The 24,038-nt window shown below is 44.7% G+C and overlaps 1 protein-coding gene across 1 annotated transcript in view; it reads left to right on the top strand.

Moving 5' to 3' along the window:
• Positions 1-24,038, top strand: part of LOC138825093 (synaptic vesicle membrane protein VAT-1 homolog-like) — a 97,602-nt gene that overhangs the window by 21,890 nt on the left and 51,674 nt on the right. The window contains exons 3-4 of the mRNA XM_070019468.1: positions 1,666-1,881; positions 23,883-24,025. Of these exons, the coding sequence (XP_069875569.1) occupies positions 1,666-1,881; positions 23,883-24,025 (359 nt within the window). The remainder of the gene's footprint in view (positions 1-1,665; positions 1,882-23,882; positions 24,026-24,038) is intronic.

Raw genomic sequence — 24,038 nt, 5'->3', positions numbered from 1 at the left:
GGCTGGCTTCAAACCCCAATCCTCAGATCTCGAGTAGCTAGGATTACAGGCGTGAGCCACAGGCATCCACCAACATATACGGTTCTGAAGCAGACTTTTCCTTGTCCAGATCTCAGGATGATCTCAGGGAAGGGAGAGCCTACTTGAACTTAGGTGAAACTTCTAGAGGATAAAGAAAGGAGAAAAGAAAAGAGGGAATCAGAAAGTCTGCCAGGCTGCGATGGTAGATTGTTGGCCTTTTTTCTCTTTGGCTCTGCATTGCCTGTATGGCTGCGACAGGACAATCTGTGACTGGGACATCTCTCCTGCAATGGGCCAGCTGGGCACGTTGACCTAAGGACACGCTGGAACCCAAAGCAGAGATGCCCGGAATCACTTAGAATGTTGTCCATGCTCTCCCCACCTGCTTCATCTGCTTGAATTTCTCATTATGCAGAACTGAAAAGGGCCAGGGTTGGTCTGTTATCTTTCATTTCCTGGCTGGCTGGACAAATGGGTCCTTGCAAACCCTGCCAGCCACACACCCCAGTTATGACAATGCTGTTCCAAAATAAACACAACTGGCCAGGCTGGCAAATCCCCAGTGGGCCTGGGAATTTTCCTATCGGCTCGTCTGGAATCCCTGGGCCTGCCCTCTCCACCCTTCCCCACACAATAAATGATCTTAACATCTCTGGACCGAATGCACCATTACCACCAGTGCGTCCTGCTTTTGGCTTAGGGCTTTATTCTCTACTAAAATATCTTTTCGGAACGGTCTTGCCTCCTCCTACACCCAGTCACTGGCAGTACTGACCAACTGAATTTTTTAAAAAGCAAATGGTTAAACGTTTAAAGAGCATAGGCTATACCTTGTTTACAAAGGTATCTTCAGTGCCTAAAAAACTTCAGATTGAAAAGGGGGCTGAAGAAACAGTCCTGACAAGGAGATGACTAGGATGCTGTGAAAACGTTTGGGATCAGATAGCCTTCTCCTGGGTCATCTTAGAGCAGAGACTCAACCTTTGAGACCCTCTATTCCCTTTGTCCATGAAGAGATCATGCAGATTAAGTAGTTTAGTTCTAATGAACATTACAGGGTCTGCTTCATCATTCCTGTCTGAGAAGTGATAGCTTTCCTGTGAGGATCAAATGCAAATATAGGAAATTCTCCCAACGAGGAGTGATGAATTCTTCAGCTACATTGTCAGTCCAAGGATGATTAAGATATGGCAGCTAAAGCCTGAGGAACCCTCAAGAAGAGTACAAGAGAAAGGTGGTTTTGCAAGAATGGAGGAAGGGTCTTCCTTCCTTGATCAACCCTGCCAATATTGCCCTGGCCTCTTGCTGCTCCCTACAATGATGTTCAGGTTGTCACAGATAGAACAGATCTTCCTCCACCCAACTTCCTTGGAACTAAGGACGAGGTAAAGATGGGTAGACAGGAACCATGGAGCTGTGGGCGGTCCCTCAAGTTAGTTGTTAAACATTAAACTTCACTAGCCATGGATAGAGTGTTTGCTACAACTGTACAAAAAGTTATTCGTTTCATCAATGAATAGAGGACTGTGAGACTCAGAAGAATGTGGGTAGAGAAGTGCTTTATCCTTTTTGTACCATGGACAGTTCCTGCTACTTTTGGTCCCTCACAGAGCCTTCACTAACCCTGTGTTTCCCCATTCTCAGATCGGGGACCGTGTGATGGCCTTTGTCAATTATAATGCCTGGGCAGAGGTGGTGTGCACGCCAGCGGAGTTTGTCTACAAGATCCCAGATGACATGACCTTCTCCGAGGCGGCCGCCTTCCCCATGAACTTCGTCACCGCCTACATGATGCTCTTTGAGGTCGCCAACCTCCGGGAAGGGATGTCCGTGCTGGTGCACTCAGCCGGCGGTGGAGTGGTAAGTTGGCTGCTTGTGATGCAGCTTCCAGAAAGTCATGCTGGCGGAAGCAAAGTGACGTGTAGCAGATTCTTTGGAGCGATCTGTGGTTCTGGCGGTGCTCACGTGGCTTGCACAGGCTTTGTTTATGATGACGCTGGGTATAGGGTTTGTCTGGAGCCTAGAAAAGTCACCAGGATGGCATGAGAAGGCACAGGGATCTCAGCTGGCTTTGGTAGGGGAGGTGGTCCTCATCATGGGTAGAATCAAATACATTCATCATTGTGGGCTCTCTCATGTCCTGATAGTATAATCTGAAGTGCCAAAATGGTGGGCTACTTACTTTCGCAATGAATGACACCGTGTTCCAGATAGCTCCTCTGTTTATGACGTGTATTCTTTTGTGTGCTGGTATATTTTCTTGAGTGTGAAAAAGGTGACAGAGATAAGACTGGCACACTAGGAATTATTCATTGACCAGAGAACACCCAGGAAAGTCATTGCAGGTAGCGGATTTTGTGTTGTCTTTTTCTGGGATGTCTTTGCCAAGGAGGTAAACGGAGGGAGCTCAAGGAAGGCAGATGTTTGTACATGGTTTCACTGCACCGTCTGAGTCCCTGTCATTCAGTAGAGGCTGTGCTCTCCACCCCCCCCCTTGTCCCATAGCAGGTAGTGTGTCTGCATTGTGGTCAGCTTGGCTTGGATGGAACTCTAGTATTTTTGAGAGTCAGGGAATCACTCACCAACTCAGTAAATCCATATTAAGCAATACTGTGTTTTAGACTCTGTGCATGCAGAGATCCACAAGAAAGAGGTCCCAAAATATCATCTAACAGGGTTTGAAAGGCTCTCAAGAGTTGGTGATTCTGTAGTTACTCTTAGAACTAAGTGTATTTTCTTTTCTATTTTTTTTTTAATGCTGTTATTAAGACTTGAACTCAGGGCCTAGGCACACTGTCCTTTAGCTTCTTTGTTCAAGTAGAGCCACAGCTCTACTTCTGGCTTTTTGGTAAGCCACTGGGGATATGAGTCTTACTGATTTTCCTGCCTGAGCTGGCTTTGATCCTTAATCCTTAAATCTCAGGCTCCTGAGTAGCTGGGATTATGTAAGTGTAACCCACCAGAGCCTAGAAATATTTTAGGTGAAGGTTTTATGAACATTGATTTAAAAAAAATCCTGGCTGTTTCAAAACTCTGTATCAAAACTCTGTGCCAATGTAAAGCACATTCCTATATTTCCTCTCCAAGGAAACAAGCTTACATCCAAAATGATGGCGGCAAAGATATGAACGTAAAGGGATGTTGTTCAAAGAATATATTCAATCACTTTAGCAAATTTGCTGATGTCTTTTGACCGTGAATAAAGATATAATAAAAGCTAAAAGTCCCTTAGAAAAGAGATAGATTTCAGTTCCAGCAATCTGCTCACAGCAAGCAAGCCATTTAAAATGCTGGCATTTATTATTGTAGCGTGCTCAGCATACAAAGTGTTAGAGACTTGTTTTCATATTATCAGCATAAACTCAAGTCTTTACAGTGATGTTGCTCTCAGTCCTGCCAAGAGTTTCTTTGTTGGCACTGGTGATGTTTCATTTCATTTTACTTTATTTTTTTTCTCTTGTGTTTGTTCCTATGAAAGGGGGGAATTATCAAGGGCAGAAAATCTTGGGAAATAACAGAAGTTCTTTTGTTGTGTTTTGTTTTTTACCATTCCTTAGTCTAGGCTTAGAGACACCTCGGACAATAAGAACTAAAATAGGTGAAGGAAATGAGGAAAGCAAGCAGAGAAGAGAATAAGATAATATACAAAATCCAGGCTATGGTGTCCTAAGCTTTGTTGAGCTGGACAACGGTGTTGTCTCTTAGCTTTGTAACAGTGAGTGAAATGGAGAGAAATCATCATCCATTTGAATTCAATGGAAGCAAAGCCATTACTAGAGAAAACCATAACTCGTTGTTTGGGAGATAGTAGGCATATCTGCATCCCCCCTCCCCACATTCTCCTGATTCTCATGAGAGACATATGAAAAACAGTGCACATTTTCACTGGAATTGTTCCAGCGAACGCAACTATCTCTACGAATGTTTTCTGATGCCATGCATCAGAAACAGCATCAAAGTAAAGTAAAATTTAGTCAAAGACAATAAATGGGGGATCCAGAAGGATGTGATCTGACTTAATCTTTGAACTCATAACTCAGGTGGGGCTGAGGAAGGTGGGGCGGGGAGGTGGGGAAATCTTGAGCAGCTTTTCTCCCAATGATGATTTGGTAGGCGCTACATGGCAGCCACCATGAGAGAATGGAGTTTTGTCCAGTGGTGCAGGCTCGTGTATGTGACCACGCAACTAGGCTGGGCTTGATGCTACCATACACAAATGGAGGCATCCCATCCAGAGAGGAGCCAGCACCACCCACCCTCCAGGGTAGACAGCACAGTGAGTTGACCCCAGTTAGAATTAGATTCTTCTCCAGTTCTCGAGGTAGGGGAGCCCCATTGGTTCATACATATTATCTGTGAACCCTGGGGAGGAAGAGAAGCACTTCCCATCTCTGCCAGTCACATTCATGGTTGAGGTAGCAGGCAGGATAATGGCGCCCTGCAGACAGACCGGCGAGTGTGTTGCCTTACATGGCAAAAGGAATTTCACAGATGCAGTTGGGCTAAGGACCTCGAGATGGAGACATTCGCTTGGCCTATGGACCCAAAGTGATCACTGGGGTCCTTAAAGATGGAAGAGGGAGGCCCAAGAGGCAGAGAAATTTGAAGATGCTCCATTGAAGAGGCTTTGCAGCCACTAGATGCTGGGAGAGACAGGAAGTAGATTCCCCGGTGTAGGAACCCAGCCCTGCCTAACACCTTGATTTTTGTCCAGTGGTCTTTAGATGTCTAGCACTGTAATAATAAGTATGTGTTGAACCACCAAGTTTGTAATCATTGGTGTTACAGCAGCCATAGTTAACTAATACAGCAATGAGGCCACTTTTCCTGGTCTACCTCCCCCTTTCCTCTTCCCTGTGGTGATCCTATAGAAACTTGAGAAAAGCACAAGGGAGCAAATGACAGAGCAGGGATTTGAACCCTAACCTGCTGGACTCCAAACCTATTCTGTTTCCACTCTACACCCTGCCATGTTGAGAGGACACAGATTCTTCCTTCCTCCAGTTTCCTCATTCATGTAATAAATATTGATTCAACCTCTACCCAGTGGTAAGTATAGACATTTAAAGAGCCACAGATTATAGCCCTGGAATACATTTGCAAAGTTGGTGCTGATGAGATAGTTTAAAAAAAGAAGATTAAGCCTAATTAAGATAAAGCTGCCTAAATTGGGTTTCAAAAACCAATCAATGCTAATGCCACTAAGTCTTCTGTCTACTGTGCACCAAAGGCGGGGACAGGGGATTTGCAGACAGTACCCGAGGCTTGACGACCTTAGCTGGGATTTTGAGGAATTTTCCTCTGGCATTGGAACAACTCCATCCAGAACAGATTATGCTGTTGCTGGCATTTCCCAAGTGCCTTCTCGCCCTCTAAACCGTGGAAGAACCGGCTTCCCTCTGACATATCACCACCAGATGGCCTGAGATGGTAATGCCCTTAATTAGATCCAGTTGAAACTTAAAGGGAAAGGAAAGGAAGAAGAAACAGAATGGGACTCAGGTCTGGAAGTTCAACAGTTTTGTTGCCAATCCTATTTAACGGTACTGGGGTTTGAACTCAGGAACTTGTAGTTGCTACACCAGTCCTATACCACTTGAGTCACAACCTTCAGCTCTGTGCTGGGTTCTTTGGAATCATTATTCATTTAACTTGGATGAAGTCCTCCATGCTGGAGGGTACAGAACAGTAAGGAGGACATGATCGGGGCAGGAGCCCTCAGCTTAGTCCCAGCTCTCTCTTCTTGACTACCATAAGACTCAGTTTCCCACCCACAAGCACTTGGTACACCTCTGACCATCCCCACTGCGAAGAGTTCCACTGTTTCCATTCTAAGACCACAACGCCAGTTAGTCAGAGGGGAAAATTGGAACCCAACATCCAGGGGTAGCGCTAACACTGCCCCTCCACATAGCAGCAGCCTCGGCCATACCTGCCTCTTCCCTAATTCCCTCCACCTGCCCTGCCACCAAACATTCAGTCCCCCAGGGCCCTGCAATGATAGGAAACAGAACTGCTAAAAATTTAAAGAGAACAAAGTAGCTCCATCATGTCCTTCATAAATAATCAAAAGGATGAGGATTAACTTCCTTGAGGTGAGGCGGGGATTTGGTATGGTTAGAAGCCCCCGCTTCTCTAACTGCTAGCCTGGGAATCAAGCACCTGCATTCTGAAATGTTAGACATGCTCTTGTCAGATATGTCATGATATGGCGTCCTGCCATCCCTCCCCCAATTTCTAGAATCTTCTGATGCCCAAGCCAGATACCGCATTCCTCATACTTCTAGTCTGCTGCCAGGTAAAAGTTTATATCTATAACACTTCTTCTGGGCCCCATCCGTGCCCTGCTAAAGCATCCCTCGATCTTTATTTCACTCCTTCACAGTAACTCATGTTTGCTTGAAGAAGCTACCTTCATCATAAATATTGTAAAGGTTGAATTTGGCCTTGGAGACAGGATTCATTTACTCAGTATCAGCGGAATAAACACATCAGCTCTTAAGAGGCAAAGTGCTAAAACAAAATTAACCCCAGCCATTTCCATACATTCTCTATGAGGCAGAAAAGATTACCTCCCCATTTTAGCAGAGGAAAAAGACACAGAGAGGTGAGTGACTTGCCACAGGGCACACTATATTAAAAAGAAGAGCTGGCATGGGGCTTTTGTTGAATCAGGACTCTTTGTTTTTTAAGTGCTGAGATGCAGATGGGGTAGCGGGGATACAGTGCTGAGAGAAGATTCTTTCTGCTTCGAGTAAGATGGGTTTTGTTGGCAGGCTTTCTTCTCTAAGAATAACCTGGCGTGAACAAGGGCTGAGAGAAGGGGAGGATCTTTGGTTGACCAGCTGATTTCCAAGCCAGGCAGATTCAGTGCTGGAGTTGTCCTGGGCCTTAACTTTCCAGATTTCATGTCCTGGAAGGCCAGGGTGGTATAATCCCTCAACCCTGTATCCCAAGCTCTAAGCCCATGGCCCAGCAGGTAGGTGTGGCTCACTAACTACTTGAAAAAAAGAATGAAGATATTAAGGAAAGAAGAACAAAGGAAGTTATTTAGATCACCCAGGTTTTGGCTGGTCATGGGTGATGGTCATATGTCTATAAATCTAGCTACCTGGAGACTAGAGTGGAAGGATCAAAGTTCAAGACCAACCTGGCAGAAGAGTTCTTGAAAAAAAAAATTAAAAAAAAAAACACAAAAACAAAACTCAGAGCTGAGCCAGGCCTCAGTGGCTCATGCTTGTAATCTTATCTACTCAGGAGGCTGAGATCTGAGGATCGCGCAGTTCAAAGCCAGCCTGAGCAGGAATGTCTGTGAGACTCTTATCTCCAATTAACCACCAGAAAACTAGAAGTGGCACTGTGACTCAAGTGGTAGAGAGCAAGCCTTGAGCTGAAGAGCTGAGGGACAGTGCCCAGGCCCAGAGTTCAAGACCCATGACCCACAAAAAAACCAGAGCTAGATAAATGGCCCAAGTGGTAAAGCCTCAATATAGTGAACATGAGGCCCCGAGTTCTAACCTGTATACCAGAAAAAAAGTCTAGCATTTAGAGAAGAATTAGTTTATCCTTGCTTCTCTAGTTTCCACATAAGAGACCCAAGGCACATTTTTTCAAACCTCCTGTAACCTCATTTTGTTATCTGTTAAAAAAATAAGCATAATACCCATATTCTCATCTTTATGTGGTGTTTCATAAAAGGGACCATGTAATTGGATTAACATGCTCTGTGGCTCCTAGAAAATTCACGTGTTAGCTGCTATATTACTACCATTATTACCATCCTATTATTACTACTGCTATAATTGTCCAATTAGAAAGCATTACTCAGTGGTCCTTTGACATTTATAGCCGGAAACAAGGGAGCAGCACATCACGCGATCTGGGCGAGGGTGAGTAGCTGTTGAAGCCTGAAGTGGGGGCAGGTGAAGCCATCTCAGCTTCCTGGAAGTGAGGGTGGTGAAATCAATCTCACTTCCCTTCATATCTTGTCTCACAGCCACTGCTTGGCACTCTCATGATTAATGGGATGCTCTTACTTGTCCCTTTGCAAACATCAGTTTCCTTGAACATACGAGGTGCAATTAAACGTTAAGGAAAATTCTGCTCTGGAGATCTGGCCCCTTGAACACACACTGAGAGCTCAAAGCATGTGCACTGATCTTGGCTGAGGTCATATGACCCTGGAGACCCATCTGCATCCTCCATGACACATCAGGCAAGGGCTCGGTTGCTTTTACAAATATGATTGCCATATTAAGACGAATCAGCTCCACTGGAGACAAATGAGCACGTAGCAAACAGCGGCTATAAGGTCTCTGTTCCCCCCGATTCCCACCAGGCTGTTGGCCCCAGCTATAGACACCCTGTGTCCTAAGCTGACCACGGGTTATCCTGATAGGTGGCTTTTCCAACTCACTCCATGGTAGATGAAGTTTGCCTTAACTGTATGGCAGGACAGGAAGAGGAAGTTGGATCCTGGCTTAGCCCTCTCACAAGCTAGACTCCTCCCCAACCAAACCCATCCATACCTTCCTGCCTATCCCTTCTTCCTCCCATTCTCTTTCTGTCCTATTTCTTTATTTGCTTTTCCTTCTTTTGCAGCCTCCTCCTCCATTCTTCTCCCTCCATATTCTTTCCAATCCCAGCCTCCTGTGCCATTAGAATGACCTGCAGAAGCCAGCAATGCCCAGCTTGGGTAGCATAGTTCTTAAAGTAGCCAGGAAACATGGTACAAAACCCAGGAGAGTGTGATCTTTGGCGAGAGAGAGCTGCAAATTTGGGCATGGCTGGTTCTCAGGGGCAGGTGGTGGTAGAGTTGGCAGAGATATTGTGAGAACCTTGTTAATGCTGGCTTCCCCAAACCTCCCTATTCTCCAGACTCACACCTCCACTAAGTTTTTATTCGTAAGTCTTAAATCGACAGATGGATTCATTTCAAGATAAAACCAAGTAGCGATTTTTCAATGCCAGTAGGTGTATTTATATACATGATACATCTGTAACATTAAGTATTCGATGCACTTTCCACGCTCAATTTTTTTCACAAGCATGCTGCCGAGGACGTTGAATTCATTATCTTATCTGCGTTCCCCCAAATTCAAGAGGCATAGACTATGATCACCAGGCAATTTTGAGACTTTTTTTTTTAAACTTAGAGTTTTGAAATGGAGCCAGTGACACAGAATCAGATAGTTGGCAAGGAAAGAGGTAAAATCCATACTGGGAATTTTCCCCCCTCAAAACCAGTGCATCAGTGCACAAATACTAGGTGTGGAAGGAGAAAGGAGACAGCAAATCCAGGTCGACCCATCTGTTCCTGGTTTCTCTCTCACCTATTTTTGGAGTGTCAAAGTGGCCTTGCTCCAAACTGTCTTTTGATGATATGTGCTGGCCTCTGAGAGGCGAGATGGACAGAGGGAAGGCAAGGAAGAAATCCCGAGCAATGGATGAGGTAGAGGGTTTGAACCAAGCTGTCCCAGCTCAGAGAGGAAGGCTAAGAACTTTCCTCACCCCACAGCCCCAAGAGAAGGTCAGTTCCACTAAGGTTCCTAGACTGAGCAAATACAAATTTAATTGGCAATCCTTCCTTTCCAGACCCCTGATTTCTCCCACAGAGTTCTAAACCTTCCAGGGGATTATTTACGCTAGGAGACTGAAAGCCTGGATTTGCGGTGATTAGAAGACACGTCCAGTCAGGAGTGCATTAAGGAAGGCAAATATTTTAAGCCCCAACTGCAGCAACTGAACGGAGCACTGTTCTCTTGAGCACAGCTCATGATGAGGGAAAAAAATCTGCACATTTAGTGCAAGGCCTGGGCTCACACCCCCCCTCCCCAACAAGACCAAGTAGAGGCAGGTCTTTGTCACCTTTATACTGGGCTGTATGACCCCCAGTCACAGACAAATGCAGGTCACAGATGCATGGTCAAAGGACAGAAGAATAGAACTGGAGTATGTCATCATCAAAAGAGTGCCACATGTAGACACAGTTTCATGGTTTAACACAGCTTATAAACCATCAAGCCAGGGATCGTGTTTGATTTGCCACTACTAAAATACAGTCTTCAAAGCAGAGATAGTCCTCAGAAGGCTCTTTATGATATCCTTTTGTGAACCACAAAGATAGAAATTCCTACTTTCTTATCCCAAATGTCTTTATGAGCCTATGGTCATATTATTGCTTGCCAGTAGAACTGCCATATAAAAATGTAGGCTGCAGAGCTAAGGTTATAGTTCAGTGGTAGAAAACCAGCGTGGCATATAAGAAACCCTGAGTTCCATCCCCAGTACTGCGACAAAAAAACAAAACTATAAAATAAAATAAAGGGTAAAACCCTAACTCATGGAGTATCTCCTAAAGAAATTAAAGGCAGATAACCAATCTCTATTCAAACATAGACCATCTCTGAAATTCAGCCAGCAGTGGACTAGAGCCCAAGTTAACAATTGTGGACAAAATAGATTCAGACTGCACCTTGTATAATAGTATGCAAAAATATTCACTGCAATATGCCTTATAATTGCATTACAATATAATTTGCTGTAAGACATGGATTGAGTAGAAGAAATTACAGTAGAATTCCATAATAGAATATTTTGCAGCCATTCAAAACATGATGGTGTTAAAACTGTTGTCACAATCCACCAAAAATATTCATAATATAAGCTTAGAGAGAAAAAAATATAATCACAGTGCTATTCACTGTGTTTCCAATTTTGTGGAGAACCAAATGCGTTGGTAATCCATAACAGAAACCCAGAACACAATACATCAAATCATGTGGAGGGTTTATCTCTGAGATACGGCAGTACTGTTGGCATTGTATAGATAGATAGTGTCCCAGATTTTCTGAATTTCATTCTTTACAGTGGGCCTGGACGCACATTGATTCACAGTGATGCTTTTAAAGAAGAGTTTAGCAGTTGATCATGGAGCTGAGGATCATGGCGTGTCGCTGTTTGATACCTAATGTGTATCAGGAGAGCTTTTGCATATGTTCAGTTTGTGCTGTGCTTGCAGAAATTGTTGCACTCAGTTAGGCCAGGAAATTTTCAGGAGGGAGGATTTGACAGGAATCAGAAACTATGAGTAATTTACCTTGAGTTCTTTTTGGTGAGGGTGACCTCTAAATACTTAGAGGTCAAGTCAGAGGATGTTAGGAAGCCCTGGAGTTTTCCATCATTGCATCCCAAACCTGGGCTTACTATCTGTCTAAATATAGCGAGTATATACTATCTGTCTAAATATAGCGAGTATATACTATCTGTCTAAATATAGCGAGTATATAATATATAATAATGTGAATATGAATATATGATCTTATATATATCTTGGCTCACCATATATATTGGACTGTGCTAGGGAATCCATCCAGTCGCCTTTTTATTTACGTGTAGGAGATACATTTCTGGCATGGTCCAGTGGACAGTAAGATCTTCCTTAGGCAATAGATTCAATTTAGATTTCTCTTTTCACTCACAGCCCAGGGTACCCACATGCTATGGTGCGCTTTGACTTCTCTCCTGAGAGAAGGCACCAGTAAGAGAACTGTTTATGCATGACACGGTTAGCCTGTGGTTAGTAATGGCAACCTGACTCCCTTCTGTGGTTTTAGTGTTATTATTCTGATTTTTCCGACCCATTCAAATGCGGTACCCCAAATCCTGTCATAGAAAAAATGTTTGGCATAAACAAAGAATTATCTGGACCTGAGGATGCCTTGGTAAATCCCATTATGCCACATTTAAGAGGCTTGTTGCCATTAACTCATTGTCTACTGAGCACAGTTCCATTTGACAAAGAGCTGAATGGGCTGGACTTGGCCAGTCTGGAAAAGAGAAGATTCCAGATGTAGGTGGGGCATTGCAAACTTCCAAAGGGCAATGGTGAGGGAGTGAGATACACAGAGCCGCTGTTGTGTGAGCCATGCTTCCTTAGAGCCAAACTGGCCACAAGGACACCCATTGGACAGCATTGGGCCTTCTAAACAGAATTGTCCTGCAAATAAATGGGTTAACTTGGGAGGCCATTCGTTGTCCATTTCTACCTTGTTATTATCATCTTGGACATATTATGGGAAAAAGTCAAATCAGAAATCTCCCTCTGCACCAGACAGCTTGGAATGGATGACCCAAGAATATCCCTGCGTGTTGAGAGACTCTGTGTCTGTGCTCTAAGTGCTCCCCGGGGATCTCCTTCTTGGCTCCCACTAGGAGAGCTAAGTCTAAGTACCTGGTCCAAGATCTTGTCGGAATGACAGGGAAAGGACTTAATTGTCAATATTGGTGGGACCAGGCCATGTGTTGAGCTCTGTTTATAAGGGCTGTCTCCTTCCTTCCTTCCACCGATCCATAGTATGACAACATGTTCACACATGTGTAGTTTTGTATTTACTCATTCATTCATTCATTCATTATTCCTCTCCATGTTGAGTGAATACCTTCAATGTGCCTGGCATTGTGCTGGGGCTTCAGATAAAAGGCGACTAATGATCTGACATTGGTGGCATTGTTTAAGGAGGGAAATAACTTGTCAAACAATCTAAAGAGTCAAATAAGAGCCAGGCACTATCATACTACCTCACTCCTGTAATTCTAGATACTTCCAGGGCCTGAGATCTGGAAGTTCATGAGACTTATTAATCTTCAGAATAACCAGCAAAAGAGTTGGACTGGAGGTATTGCTCAAGTGGTAGAGCACCAGCTTAGCAAGTATGAGGCCCTGACTTCAACACTCCCAGTATGGGAAATAAATAAATGAAGAGTTAAAATAGGGCTGGGGATGTAGCTCAATGGTTAGAGCACTTACCAAATGTGTACAAGGTCCTGGGTTCAATCCCCAGGATTGAACCAAAGGAAGTCAGCAAGAGGAGAATAACTTAACTCTTGTTGCATGCACAAAGAAAGCCAGTTAAGTTTGAAAGTGTTTCACTATGAAATGGCTAGATAGTATGTTTTGGACACATGACAACTCCTACAAGAGCAGACCTGAAGACAGGGAGGTAGAAAGGTGAAATGACCATGAGCAGCCGGCAATCACAATGGTTGCTCCTGTCGGGGGACTTGTCTGGGTCATCTCTGTTCCCTACATGACTGACCCATAAACTGATCTAGAGTCTAGTGTCACCTTCCAGCTGGGATGGGCCCTAACCCTCCACCTCAGTGGTGAGATTTGACGTCCCGTAGTCCCTGTGTGTGATCTCTGTGAGCTGGTAGGAACAGAGCAGTGGTGGGCGTTTGAGAAGCTCACCCCCAGAGCGGCCACCTTCAGATGCCATTGTTGATCACATCAGAGGGTGTAGCAGCAAAGGTCAGACACCTGCTCCTAAGAGTCCCAGTTAATGAGATGATGCCTTTCTCCAGCCTAGTCTCCCCCAGCGGGGCACCTGCGCCGTTGCACATCAGGTCGCCAATGCCTGTGCTTGGGAGATGGCAGACAGGAGTCAGGAAGGTGAGCTTCTACTTTGTAAGCTTTGAGCCCAGTCCTGCACTAGCCTCTACCCACTTAGCTCTTACCTTTCTGGTTACCTGGTGAGGTAGACTCAATTATCCCCATGGTTAGATACAGCTCTCAGATTGAGTAGGCTGAGGTCTCTCCAGAGATGAGCAGTAGATCTAAGCATCAGAATTGAAGGAGAGAACCAGTTAGGGTTCCTATGGCTCTAAGATGGACTTAGGACCCTGTTTACCTGGACGTGCAGTTTATGCCAACTGAGCAAGGAAAATAAATAGCATTCCCTTCACTGTCAGAAAGAGTGTCAGTTTGGACAATCAATTGTAGAGTTTACACAGTCACCCGACCTAACAGTAGTTCAAAAACACCTTTTTTGTATGTGGTTGAAAATGAACTATTTGTAAAAACCACAGCTTCAAACTGGGTACAGATTGTAATTTGGCTGGAAATGGAAATCCAGCATCCCGCTAGGCAGTTGCAGTCATCCAGGAAATCTCACTAGATCTGCCCTGTGGAAGACAGCCAGCCTGGAAATGGCCTGACCCTCGGTGATTTGGAGCCTCAGGAAGGGGACTTGGCCATCTGCTGGGATGGATCAGGATCCTAGAACATGCTTCTGTAGTCCACCTCGGGTGAAGAGGCCAGTTAGGAGCTCCGGGCTGTCCTGTGGCCCCCGTCACATGGCTGATGAGAGATGCGAGAGTCCATGGGATCCCTGCAAGGGGAGATTATAGAGCAGCCGTGCGCATCTGGTCAGGCTGTGCCACTGCACAGAAATTTACTCAAATCTTGGAGAGAAGTAAGGAATGGCTTCATTCCTGTTGCCGAAGTCCACAGCTCTGTGGGTCCAGGCCTATTTTTCGATCGCACACAAAACTATGGTAGGCTGTTGAGTGAGGGTGGCCATGAGGATAGATTGAACTCAGCTATCTGCCCTGTAATTGATGATCATAAATCCCAGAGAACCTGGGGAAAAGTCACTTAAGCTGGAAATTACTGGACCAAAGGTAATAATGCCGAATGGAATCTCTGTCGAGTAAGAAAAATAAGGGTCCTAAGCACTTGCTGTGTGACTGGCCACCAGCCTACTGCTGAGAGCATCTCACCGAGCCTTCTGGGGAGGGGAGGGGTCAGGGGGTCAGCTCTTCACCCCTTTTACAGATGGAGCCACTGAGACTCAGAGCCAATGGTCTGTGGTTAGGTCAGACACAAATACAAGATTCCAGAATCCATTTCCTTCCTCTCAGATGCCCATCTACTCAGAGCCCTCAGTGCCTGCCCTGGTTCTTCCCGCTCACTTTAGGGACTTCAGGAATAAGTACTGAAGGGGGTAGGTAGGAGTGAGGCCAGGACTCAGGGTCTCAGCCCCGGTGTGTCCAGGGCTCCCTAAAGCCAGCTAGTTTTAGTCCCAAGCCACACCTCATCATGGGGTCACCTTTCCTTTTTGCTCAGATGGAATGCTCCATGCTGGCTTATCCCCCAGTGAGCCACGCAGCGAACCCAAGCTGTCCTCCATGGTAGGTCGGCTGACACGTTACAGCACCGCAGTATCTCCTGAACCCCCAGCATCTGGCTTGTGGGTCCTTCTTGAGAATCTTTCTCTTTGCTCACAAACTTCTGTCTCTTCTGCTATTTCTTCCATTTAGTATATGGCTGCTTGGATCTGTGCGGTGGACCTAGAGGAAATATGGGCCTTCCTGAAGAAACTCACAGCCTCGTGGGTTGTAGAAAAGGAAGAGATTTTGTTTTTCAAGAGGAAGGGAGAGATAGGGAGACAGGAAAGGGAAGAGGAGAGGAGAGGAGGAGCGAAAAGGACAGAGAAAGAAGCCAGGAGGAGGAGGTAAAAACAAAAGAATCACAATCCACCGTGAAAGAGGATTGGGGAGGGATGAGAGTACATATAGGGGCAAAGCAGGAGAGATGAACATTTCCAGTGAGCTCTGGGGAGGCTTCTCAGAAGAGGTGGTTTTGGAGAGAAACACAGAAGGAGCCAGCTTATAGAGCACTTGGTCTATGATGGACCTTTGACCCACACTTGAGCTTATGGGGTAGAATCAGCCAGCTCTACTTGCCCAAAGTCACCAAGGCAGTAAGCGCTTAGGATGGAGTTGGAGATGAGGGCGCAGAGGTTCATCATTTATGCTACTTACTAATACATATTAATTATATAAGTTAATAGATTTCATGATGACACTATAGTAATTAACATGCAGTAATCATATCAACCCTGCTACAAAGGAGGGTTGCTCTTCCCCCCTCTCCCCTTCCCTCATAGTGGGACCTTCATCTTACCAGGCCATTTCTACATCATCTCTTTTTCTGATTCATGGTTTGGAGGAATCCAGTAACAAGGCACAAAAGAGCATGGGTTAAAACTCATCCCTTCCAGTTTACTAGCTCTCAGATTTTCAACCCTGGTTGGACAGCCTGGAGGAGGTGTGCCCCTCGTTTTCTGTTAATGTTCATGCTGGGGATTGGTGTTAGAAGGTAGCGCACAATGCGTGGTAAGTGCTGGACACAGTGCTTTACAAAGAGTGACCAGCCAGGAGAGCCAGAGGCTCCCCTTCCTTCTCCTCCTCCCCTACAGACCCCATACTGTCCTGTCAAGCTCAGATTATGGAAGCTGGAGACAGATGATGTGGGGTCGAGTCTTGTCTCTGCTACTGCTGTGAGACTTGGAGGCAGTTTCTCTGTGCTTCATTTCCTTCGTCTGGAAAATGACTTTGAACAAGTACCTATATAACAGAGGCCATGCTAAAGACTGAGTTTTATTTATAGAGCTGGGTGTCCTGCCCAGAACTCCATCAGCTCTCTACAGCTGAGTCTGAATCGATCCATGTATCTAGAGCCTTCACTTCTCTGTCAGTGCATTGACTCCACCACTGTTGAAGGAGTACAGAGCAGACAGGGTGAGAGAGAGGTGGGTATTGTCACCATTGCAGTCATGTGACAGAGCAGAGGTGTGACTGCCAAGAGACCAGACCCAGGTTGTGTCATTGAGGCCTCGGGAGCAGGAAGGCTCAAAACTTCCATGCTTGGAGAGCTCCGGCTCCTGCTAATGGGGCCGGGGGCTTAATTTCTCCTCTTGTATCTCTGAGTCACAGAAACCCATGTTAGTCATGCTGTGATTGACAGGATCCCACACACCAAACCCACGCACTGTGACATCAACCTCGTGAGACATGGAAGAAGGAGAGGGTTACTGGGCCATCAAAGAGCAAATCAGAGCAAGAGGCTTCGATGATGCCATGGAGTCTTTGCCTTCACTATATACCTCTTCCCAGGGGACTTAGAAAGTGGGTGCTAATCACCGTGCCCTGCTCTGGCTTGAACTAAAGCACACACTCATCACAGATTGTGGGTGAGCACTGTGGGAGCTCTCTTCTAATTGCCACAGTGTGAAGCTGGTTCTCACTGGCCGGTCTCATCCTGAGCTGCATCTGCATCCCCTAGGAAGTTGGTTCAACCCGGATGTCAGGGCCCCTACCTTGAAGCTGCCCGAGAACCTGCATTTCAACCCATTGTTCCATAAAGACAAGGCTGATCTGGACCCAGTGCATAAGCATTGATGCTCTGGCCCATGTGAATAAAAGAGAAAGAGAGGAAAACAAAGAAGACCCTATCTACCATATCTTCTGAATGTATCTACTGCTTGTTTGGATTAAAAAACCAAAAACATGGGTGCTAGTGGCTCGTGCTTATAACCCTAGCTACTCTGGAAGGCTGAGATCTGAAGTTCCCAGTTTCAATACCAGCTGAGGCAGAAAAGTCCCTGAGACTCTTATCTTCAGTTAGCCATTAAAAATGCCAGCAGTGGACGGAGGTGTTACTCAAGTGGTAGAATGACAGCCTTGAGAGTGTAGGGCCCTGAGTTCAAGATTCACTCCCAGCATAAAGGAAAAAGTTGTCCAGATTTATATCTTAAACACGTGAAAAATGCCTGTTTCTCACCCTTCTACCTTGACCGCCCCCCCCCACCTCCACCAAGTTAGAATGAGTGCAGGTGTAGGTCACTAGCTTTCCAGTGACAAACAAGACAGGAAAAATGAAACCACTGGTTCTCAGAGCATAATAGGTGAGAACTAGAACATTCCTTGCTGCCTGAGATGGTAGGTTACAGGAATCAGCTTGCATCGTGGCGATTTGAAATTTCCTGTTTTTACAGCCACTAAGTCAACTGCATTGTTGAGCCAGGCAAACGATAGCATTCATCTGAAAAAAAGAAAAAGATTCTGACCCTGTGTCAGAATCCCAGTGTGGGGGGTGGTATTGTCATAAACAAAGCAAACGGCTGGTGCAAATAGTCCAGTGATTAGATTTTATGATCGCGTGCCATTGTCTTGTGTGGCTGGGAGGGCTTCAGTGCATTGATAATGATGGAGAGAAACACAACTAAAAATCTCTTTTAATTTTTGGAGAAAAAAAATTCCTCATTATTTCCTCCATGAATTCTTCTGGTGCATTCTCCAGCTCTGCCTGCTGATGGATTGCCGTCCTTTGACCATGCTAGTGGTCTGTGGTTTCCATGAGCTGTGGAAACAAGTGTTTGGATAAGATAAACTGAATTCTTTCAAGTGTATAGAAATGGGCACGTCTGCAGTAGAAATATCCTTTAAAAAGAAAACAAAAACAACCAAACTTTGGATACTGAGCCAACTCTTGTTGTCTTAGAGAGCCTGCCTCAATCACAAGGCCTATTTGAGCCCCAGTAACTTGGCCCCAGGAGAGTTCTTTCTGTTTCTATCTCATTTCCTGCTACCTTAATGCATGCCTTTGGTGTGCCGCATATGCGCAGATTCCTACTGCACCCATGGGGTCTTATCAGTGGTTGAAATTGGGGCTCTTGTCTCCATGGCTTAGGTATGCCATTGTATTTTCAATAGGACATTTATTTTATTAGTATCTGTTGCCTCCATTAAGATGCATGCTCAGAAACACAGCCATAGCCACATGATGATGGAAGGGCAGCAGAAGGAGACAGAGTCAGAGGATGCTCAGGAATCAGCCAGGAGAAAAGACAGGGGAAGGATTTGGTGGCCATGGTGGCAGCACAGACCAAGGTACTATGGAGAGAGGCAGAGAGGAGACTCGGAAGAACTCTGGGTCTTTTTCTCTGGGGCCAAAGCTCCACTTCTCCCATGAGATGAGAAATCAACATTGTAGAGTGAGTCTCTTTGAGTGGGGCATGAGCAGCCTCTTGTTTAGTTGAACCCCGGATACCAAATGCTGAATCTCAGTGTGCTGACAGGATCATCTGTCTTCAATTCCCATTTAGTGGGTGATGAGAATTTCTGCTGGGCTCGATCCCAGTTCCCAAATGGTTATAGCTAAAGCCTGCCAGTATTCAGTACTTCATGTGGGCCAGGCAGTGTGTGAGCCTTCATAGGAATGCAGCTGTACCTCTAACCATTTGTCTACCATGCTTGGCTCTTCTGTAAGTAGATCTTACTTGAAACTGCTTGTCTGTCATTAAGAGTTATATAAGGACCCAGAGTAGCTGTAACAACTCTCCCCAGGTTTCCTGAGGTCTCTGGTCTGGTTCTCCAAGCCCCAGAACATAGATCGGGCTGATAGAAATGTGGCTGTAAATCTCTCCAAAGATATTATCATGAAGCCTTTCACACCAAGTCTGGGGACACCTGCATTTCCCTACCACGCTGGTTCCCAGCTCAACAGCCTGAGTGCTCAGAGGGACAGATAGGAGGACGGTCTGAGTGTGACTTTAGAGTCAGGGACACTGGCTTTTAAAAGCCCTTTTTTGTTTTCACCATCCCCATTATAAATGGGTATACATGGGCAGCTAAAATATGACTGAAAAGGTGTGTTGAGGACTTGTGGTGCCATTTAGCATTGTGCCTTACTCATCGTGGGATGAAAGACGCACAGCTCCTTTTCCAGTGTACTCCCAGCCATTGAGAAGAGAATGGGGCCTTCGTGCGGAAGCTCACTCACGAGGGAAGGGAAGGCAATGAAAACCAGCACATCTCTCTCCCCCTGTGCTGCAGCCTTGGGGCGAAGGGATGGCCTTGTTCATTTCATGTCCTGGGTCTGCAGGTTCGTTGCGAAATACTTTTTACTGAACATTCATTCCATCTTCCCCAAGTAGTTATCAAGTGTATGGTATTTACTAGGCAAGAAGGAGAAATGAGAGTAAACATCTGGAAGTGGGAAAAGGGTACAGATTTTCTATAACTGCAAGGAAAGCTCTTTAAATACCGAGCATTATTTACTATTAAGAAAACAGGCTCCTACTGCCTGTGCTGGAAGGCTGCAGATAGATGTATTCTGAGTTTGTGTTTCCCAAGCAGTGCTTCTGTGGCATGAGTTATATCATCACTATAGTCCTAATTGTCTATTATTAATTAATTAATACCATATATTAATTGAATATATTATTAGCTGGTAATTATATATTAGTATATTAATAATTACATAGTATAATAAGTAGTCATAATGCCATATTACTGTGTAATATGTAACATAAATTATAACTAAAATGATTTATAATAATTATATATTATATACCAAATTCATAACTATGTTATTAATTATAATTTATATATAATAAATACTAATTGTATGTGCACATGATACCAACATACAGAAATTATATGTGATTCTGGTTTTATGCAATCATATAATACATGCTCTACATATATATTTATGTGATACTTATATGCCATATGAGAAATATAGCATATGCTATATGAAATAATTTAGAGGCACATTTTCTTATTTCAGTTAACAACAGGCACATAAGTTGGCTTCATGAGATAAATAACAGAGCCAAAAACAAATCTGAACCACCTAATGACATTGTAACCATTGAAACATCATGGTATCATCACCCATTGCTTATATTTCTGTGGTGAGTCCTGTATAAACCAACTTTGTGAGCCATAGAAAAGTACAGAACAGGATAACAAGTGACTGTGTTATCCATGGGAATAAACCCTACTGTAAAACAGTATGCTGTGGTACCCAGGGAGTGGCCTCTCAATCTCGTGATAGGCTGAATTAGGTGATTAGTCTCTGCCCCCAGGTTTGCAGGTGCACACAATAATGCTATACAGTGATGAAGTCACCAAACGAAGCGCTTCTCAGAATGTATCCCTACCATTAAGTGGTACATGACTGTGTGTTAGCAACCCAGATACCTAGAGCCGCTCTCTCTCCCTCTCCCTCCCTCTCTCCCTCTTTCCCATGAGTATTTCCCTCTTTAAAATGGAAATGGTCAAGTTCCGCCTCTGTGAGAGGTGGCATTTGCTAATGAAATCTATGCTTCAGTGGAGCAAGGGAAGTTCTCTTATACTGTTGATGGGAATGTAAATTAGTATAGCACTTAGGAAAATAGTAGAGCGGCTTCTCAAAAAAAAAAAGGCACAAAAACTAGACATAGAATTGCCATATGATCCAGCAGCTCCATTAAAAGGATTGAAATCAATATATTGAAGTCCCATCTATCCTCCCATCAGGATGGTATTCACAGCGTCTGAGCTGTAGACTCAACCTAGATGCCTATCAATGGATGAATCGATTTTAAAAAGTGTTACATATACAAAATGGAAAAATAGGCTGGGAAGGTGGCTCAGTGGTAGAGTGCTTGCCTTGCATGCATGAGGCCCTGGGTTTGATTCCTCAGCACCACATAAGCAGAAAAATATCCAGCCATAAAAAGAACGAAATATAACTGGGCACTGATGGCTCATGCTTATAATCCTAGCTGCACAGGAAGCTGAGATCCAAGGATTGAAGTTTGAAGCTAGCCTGGGCAGGAAAGTCTGTGATATAAACTACTCAGCCAGAAGTGGTGCTGAGACTCAGTTGGTAGAACCCTAGCGTTGATCCAAAGAAGCTTAGGGACAGTGTACAGGCCCAGAGTTCAAGCCCCAGGGCTGGCCAGGAAGAAAAAAAAAAAAGAATGAAATTCTACTATCGGCAGCGACATGGATGGAATGGAAAGATATTAGTGAAGTGTATCACACAGAAATGAACCCTAAACCCAAAGCACTGGTATCCTCATAAGAGCACAAAATTTGGACAAGGAACTGTTATAGAGAAGAGATGAAAGGAGAAAGGTAGATACCTCCAAACCAAGGAAAGAGGCCCTGGACAGGTTTTTCCCTCTCTCCCTGTAGAACAAACTAACCCTGCCTATACCTTAGTTTGGTCTTATAGTTCCCACATGGGAGAAGAGGTTTCTATGTTAAAGCGACCTAGCTGTGGCACTCTGGCAAATGTATTCAGAGAACAGCTCATTTGGAGATGATTGTGAACCTTGTTTTGGATCTGTTGAGTTTCTGTGTTGTTTTGGGGACAGCCAGGTAGAGTTACATGCCAAAATGGCAGCCATGTGTGAAGACATGGGACGTAGTAATAAGGGCATAGCAGTCGCCTCCAACACTGTCATCTTATAGCACATCTTATAGACTTATATAGACTTATAGAGGAGAATGAAGAATTGTCCTGTTTGCCTGAGGACAGACAACAGAAAGGAGACCACAGGATATTAGAACTAATTTCTAATTTCCTGCCCCAGTACTAACAAAGTTAGCTCAAGCCCTACATTCATTAATGTATGTAAGGCCAATGAGTTTTAAGGATTTACTACATCAGTTACTGGGATTTACATTCACTAAGAAGGATAGACTCCTCTTTGTTCTACAAAGTCTGGGGTAGAAAACTTAAACAAATATCAAAACTATTCTTAGCACAGAGACCCATCGCCTGTCCGGTCTTAGGTTCACATCTGTGTGTTGGCCCCCGAGGGACTGTGCCAGTGACATGTCTATTTACGACATGAAAGTCTACTTAGCTGAAATGTCCAAGTAAGTTGGCAGCACAAAATAATAGAAAATGGCACTGGCTCAAATCAGAGTTCTCCTTTGAAAACCTGCAGGCGGGCTTCTTGCCTTTTCTGGGTGTCCTCTCTGTCATCTATAAATCAATAGGGAGATGCACAGGACAGTGACATTCCACCTGTGACATCCTGTGAGTCCCTCCAGGCTGCCTCTAATTGCAATCCATAATAAGATAACATTTCCATAAATTGACCTGCCAACCGGAATTATCCTCCATATTGAAGACATGAAAATAAGAGGAGAGGCAGAAATGCACATGGCAGATGGCTTTGGTAGGATAATTTCCCCAAATGAAATGCCGGAAAGAGATGGTGGTTTTGGAATGCATCTTCATTAAAAACAGCATGGTTTTTACTGGAAGATTTAAGAACACATGTGGCCGCAGTATTGCATCCAGTATCCTGAATTTCCACCATATTGGAAGAGGGTATGGAAAACAGCACTTGTAATTTCCCCCTAGACCATTTCATATTTAAGACCTCATACTGATCTTTTTGTTATATGCCAGAGCACCTTCATTCAGCCCCGGAGATAATAAGCTCCTAAGAGGAAAGATAATGAAGATTTATCAAGTCCCTGTTTAGTATCACATTTTTGTACCAGGTCCTTGACTTATACAGAGGGCTGCTGGGTATGCTGAAGGCTGCTTGCTGTGAGGTTCTGCACAGAATATCCTAGGCCTAGTGGAATAAGCCAGATGTGTGCAAGGGTTACTGTAGCCCTTCACCAACCCCAGGGTGGGGATAGTTGGATAAATACTGAAGCTTCGTCATCTCTTGGTTGGAATAACCCTGAGGTGTAGCTGCACCTTCTCATAGAAGTCCTCAGAAGAAGTAAGCTCCAGTTGCCCATGGGGGGTGTGGGCTTGATAACCTTTATTTGTTACCTTTTTCTTTGGTCTTAATACCATGCTATTTTCTGGGACAGGGCCTGGTGGTACACATCAGTAATCCCAGCTAACTTGGGAGGCTGAGGCAGGAGGATTAACAGTTCAAGGCCAGCCTGGGCAAATTCAGGAAGATCCTATCTCACATAAATGAAAACAGAAGGGCTGAGGGTGTGGCTCAAGTGGTGGAACATTGCTTAGCAAGTGCAAGGCCCTGAGTCCAAGTCCCAGGAGGGCACACATAAAAATAGTTCAGTCTCTTGCTGAGGTTGTTTGATTTCTGGTGAGTTTTCTCGGCACCAGCGGCTTTTACCTGAGACAGGTTTTGTTGCGATGCTGCAACGTGTGTACACATTTTTGGCTGTTACAGTCAGAAAAATGAAGCTGCTGTTGGTGTGTAGCAGAAGCTGGGAAGAGCGCTGAGCATTCTGTAATGCACAATCGATACACCACCAAGACTGACCCAACCTGACACATGTTCATAGTGCTAGAGCCGAAGACGCAGCCTTCCTCCGACAGGACCGGTAGTGCGTGAGATAATGAAGATTTATTGAGGGTCTGTGAATGTGCATTCTGTCTCAGACCATTGACTTGGGTCAGCTGACACCTCATTTAACTTACTGGCTCTTGGGTGTGACTCACCTGTTTATGTCATCTGCAGGGTCAAGCTGTGGCTCAGCTGTGCTCCACTGTCCCCAATGTGACTGTCTTTGGGACCGCTTCTACTTTCAAGCACGAAGCAATCAAAGACTCCGTGACTCACCTGTTTGACAGGAATGCAGACTACGTACAAGAAGTGAAAAAGTAAGGCGTTCGT

Source organism: Dipodomys merriami, unplaced genomic scaffold (assembly GCF_024711535.1).
Source record: "Dipodomys merriami isolate MVZ:Mamm:240054 unplaced genomic scaffold, mDipMer1.0.p SCAF_134, whole genome shotgun sequence".
NCBI lineage: Eukaryota > Metazoa > Chordata > Mammalia > Rodentia > Heteromyidae > Dipodomys > Dipodomys merriami.
Note: the sequence above shows the minus strand (reverse complement) of the source record. Positions and strands in the feature narration are given on the sequence as shown.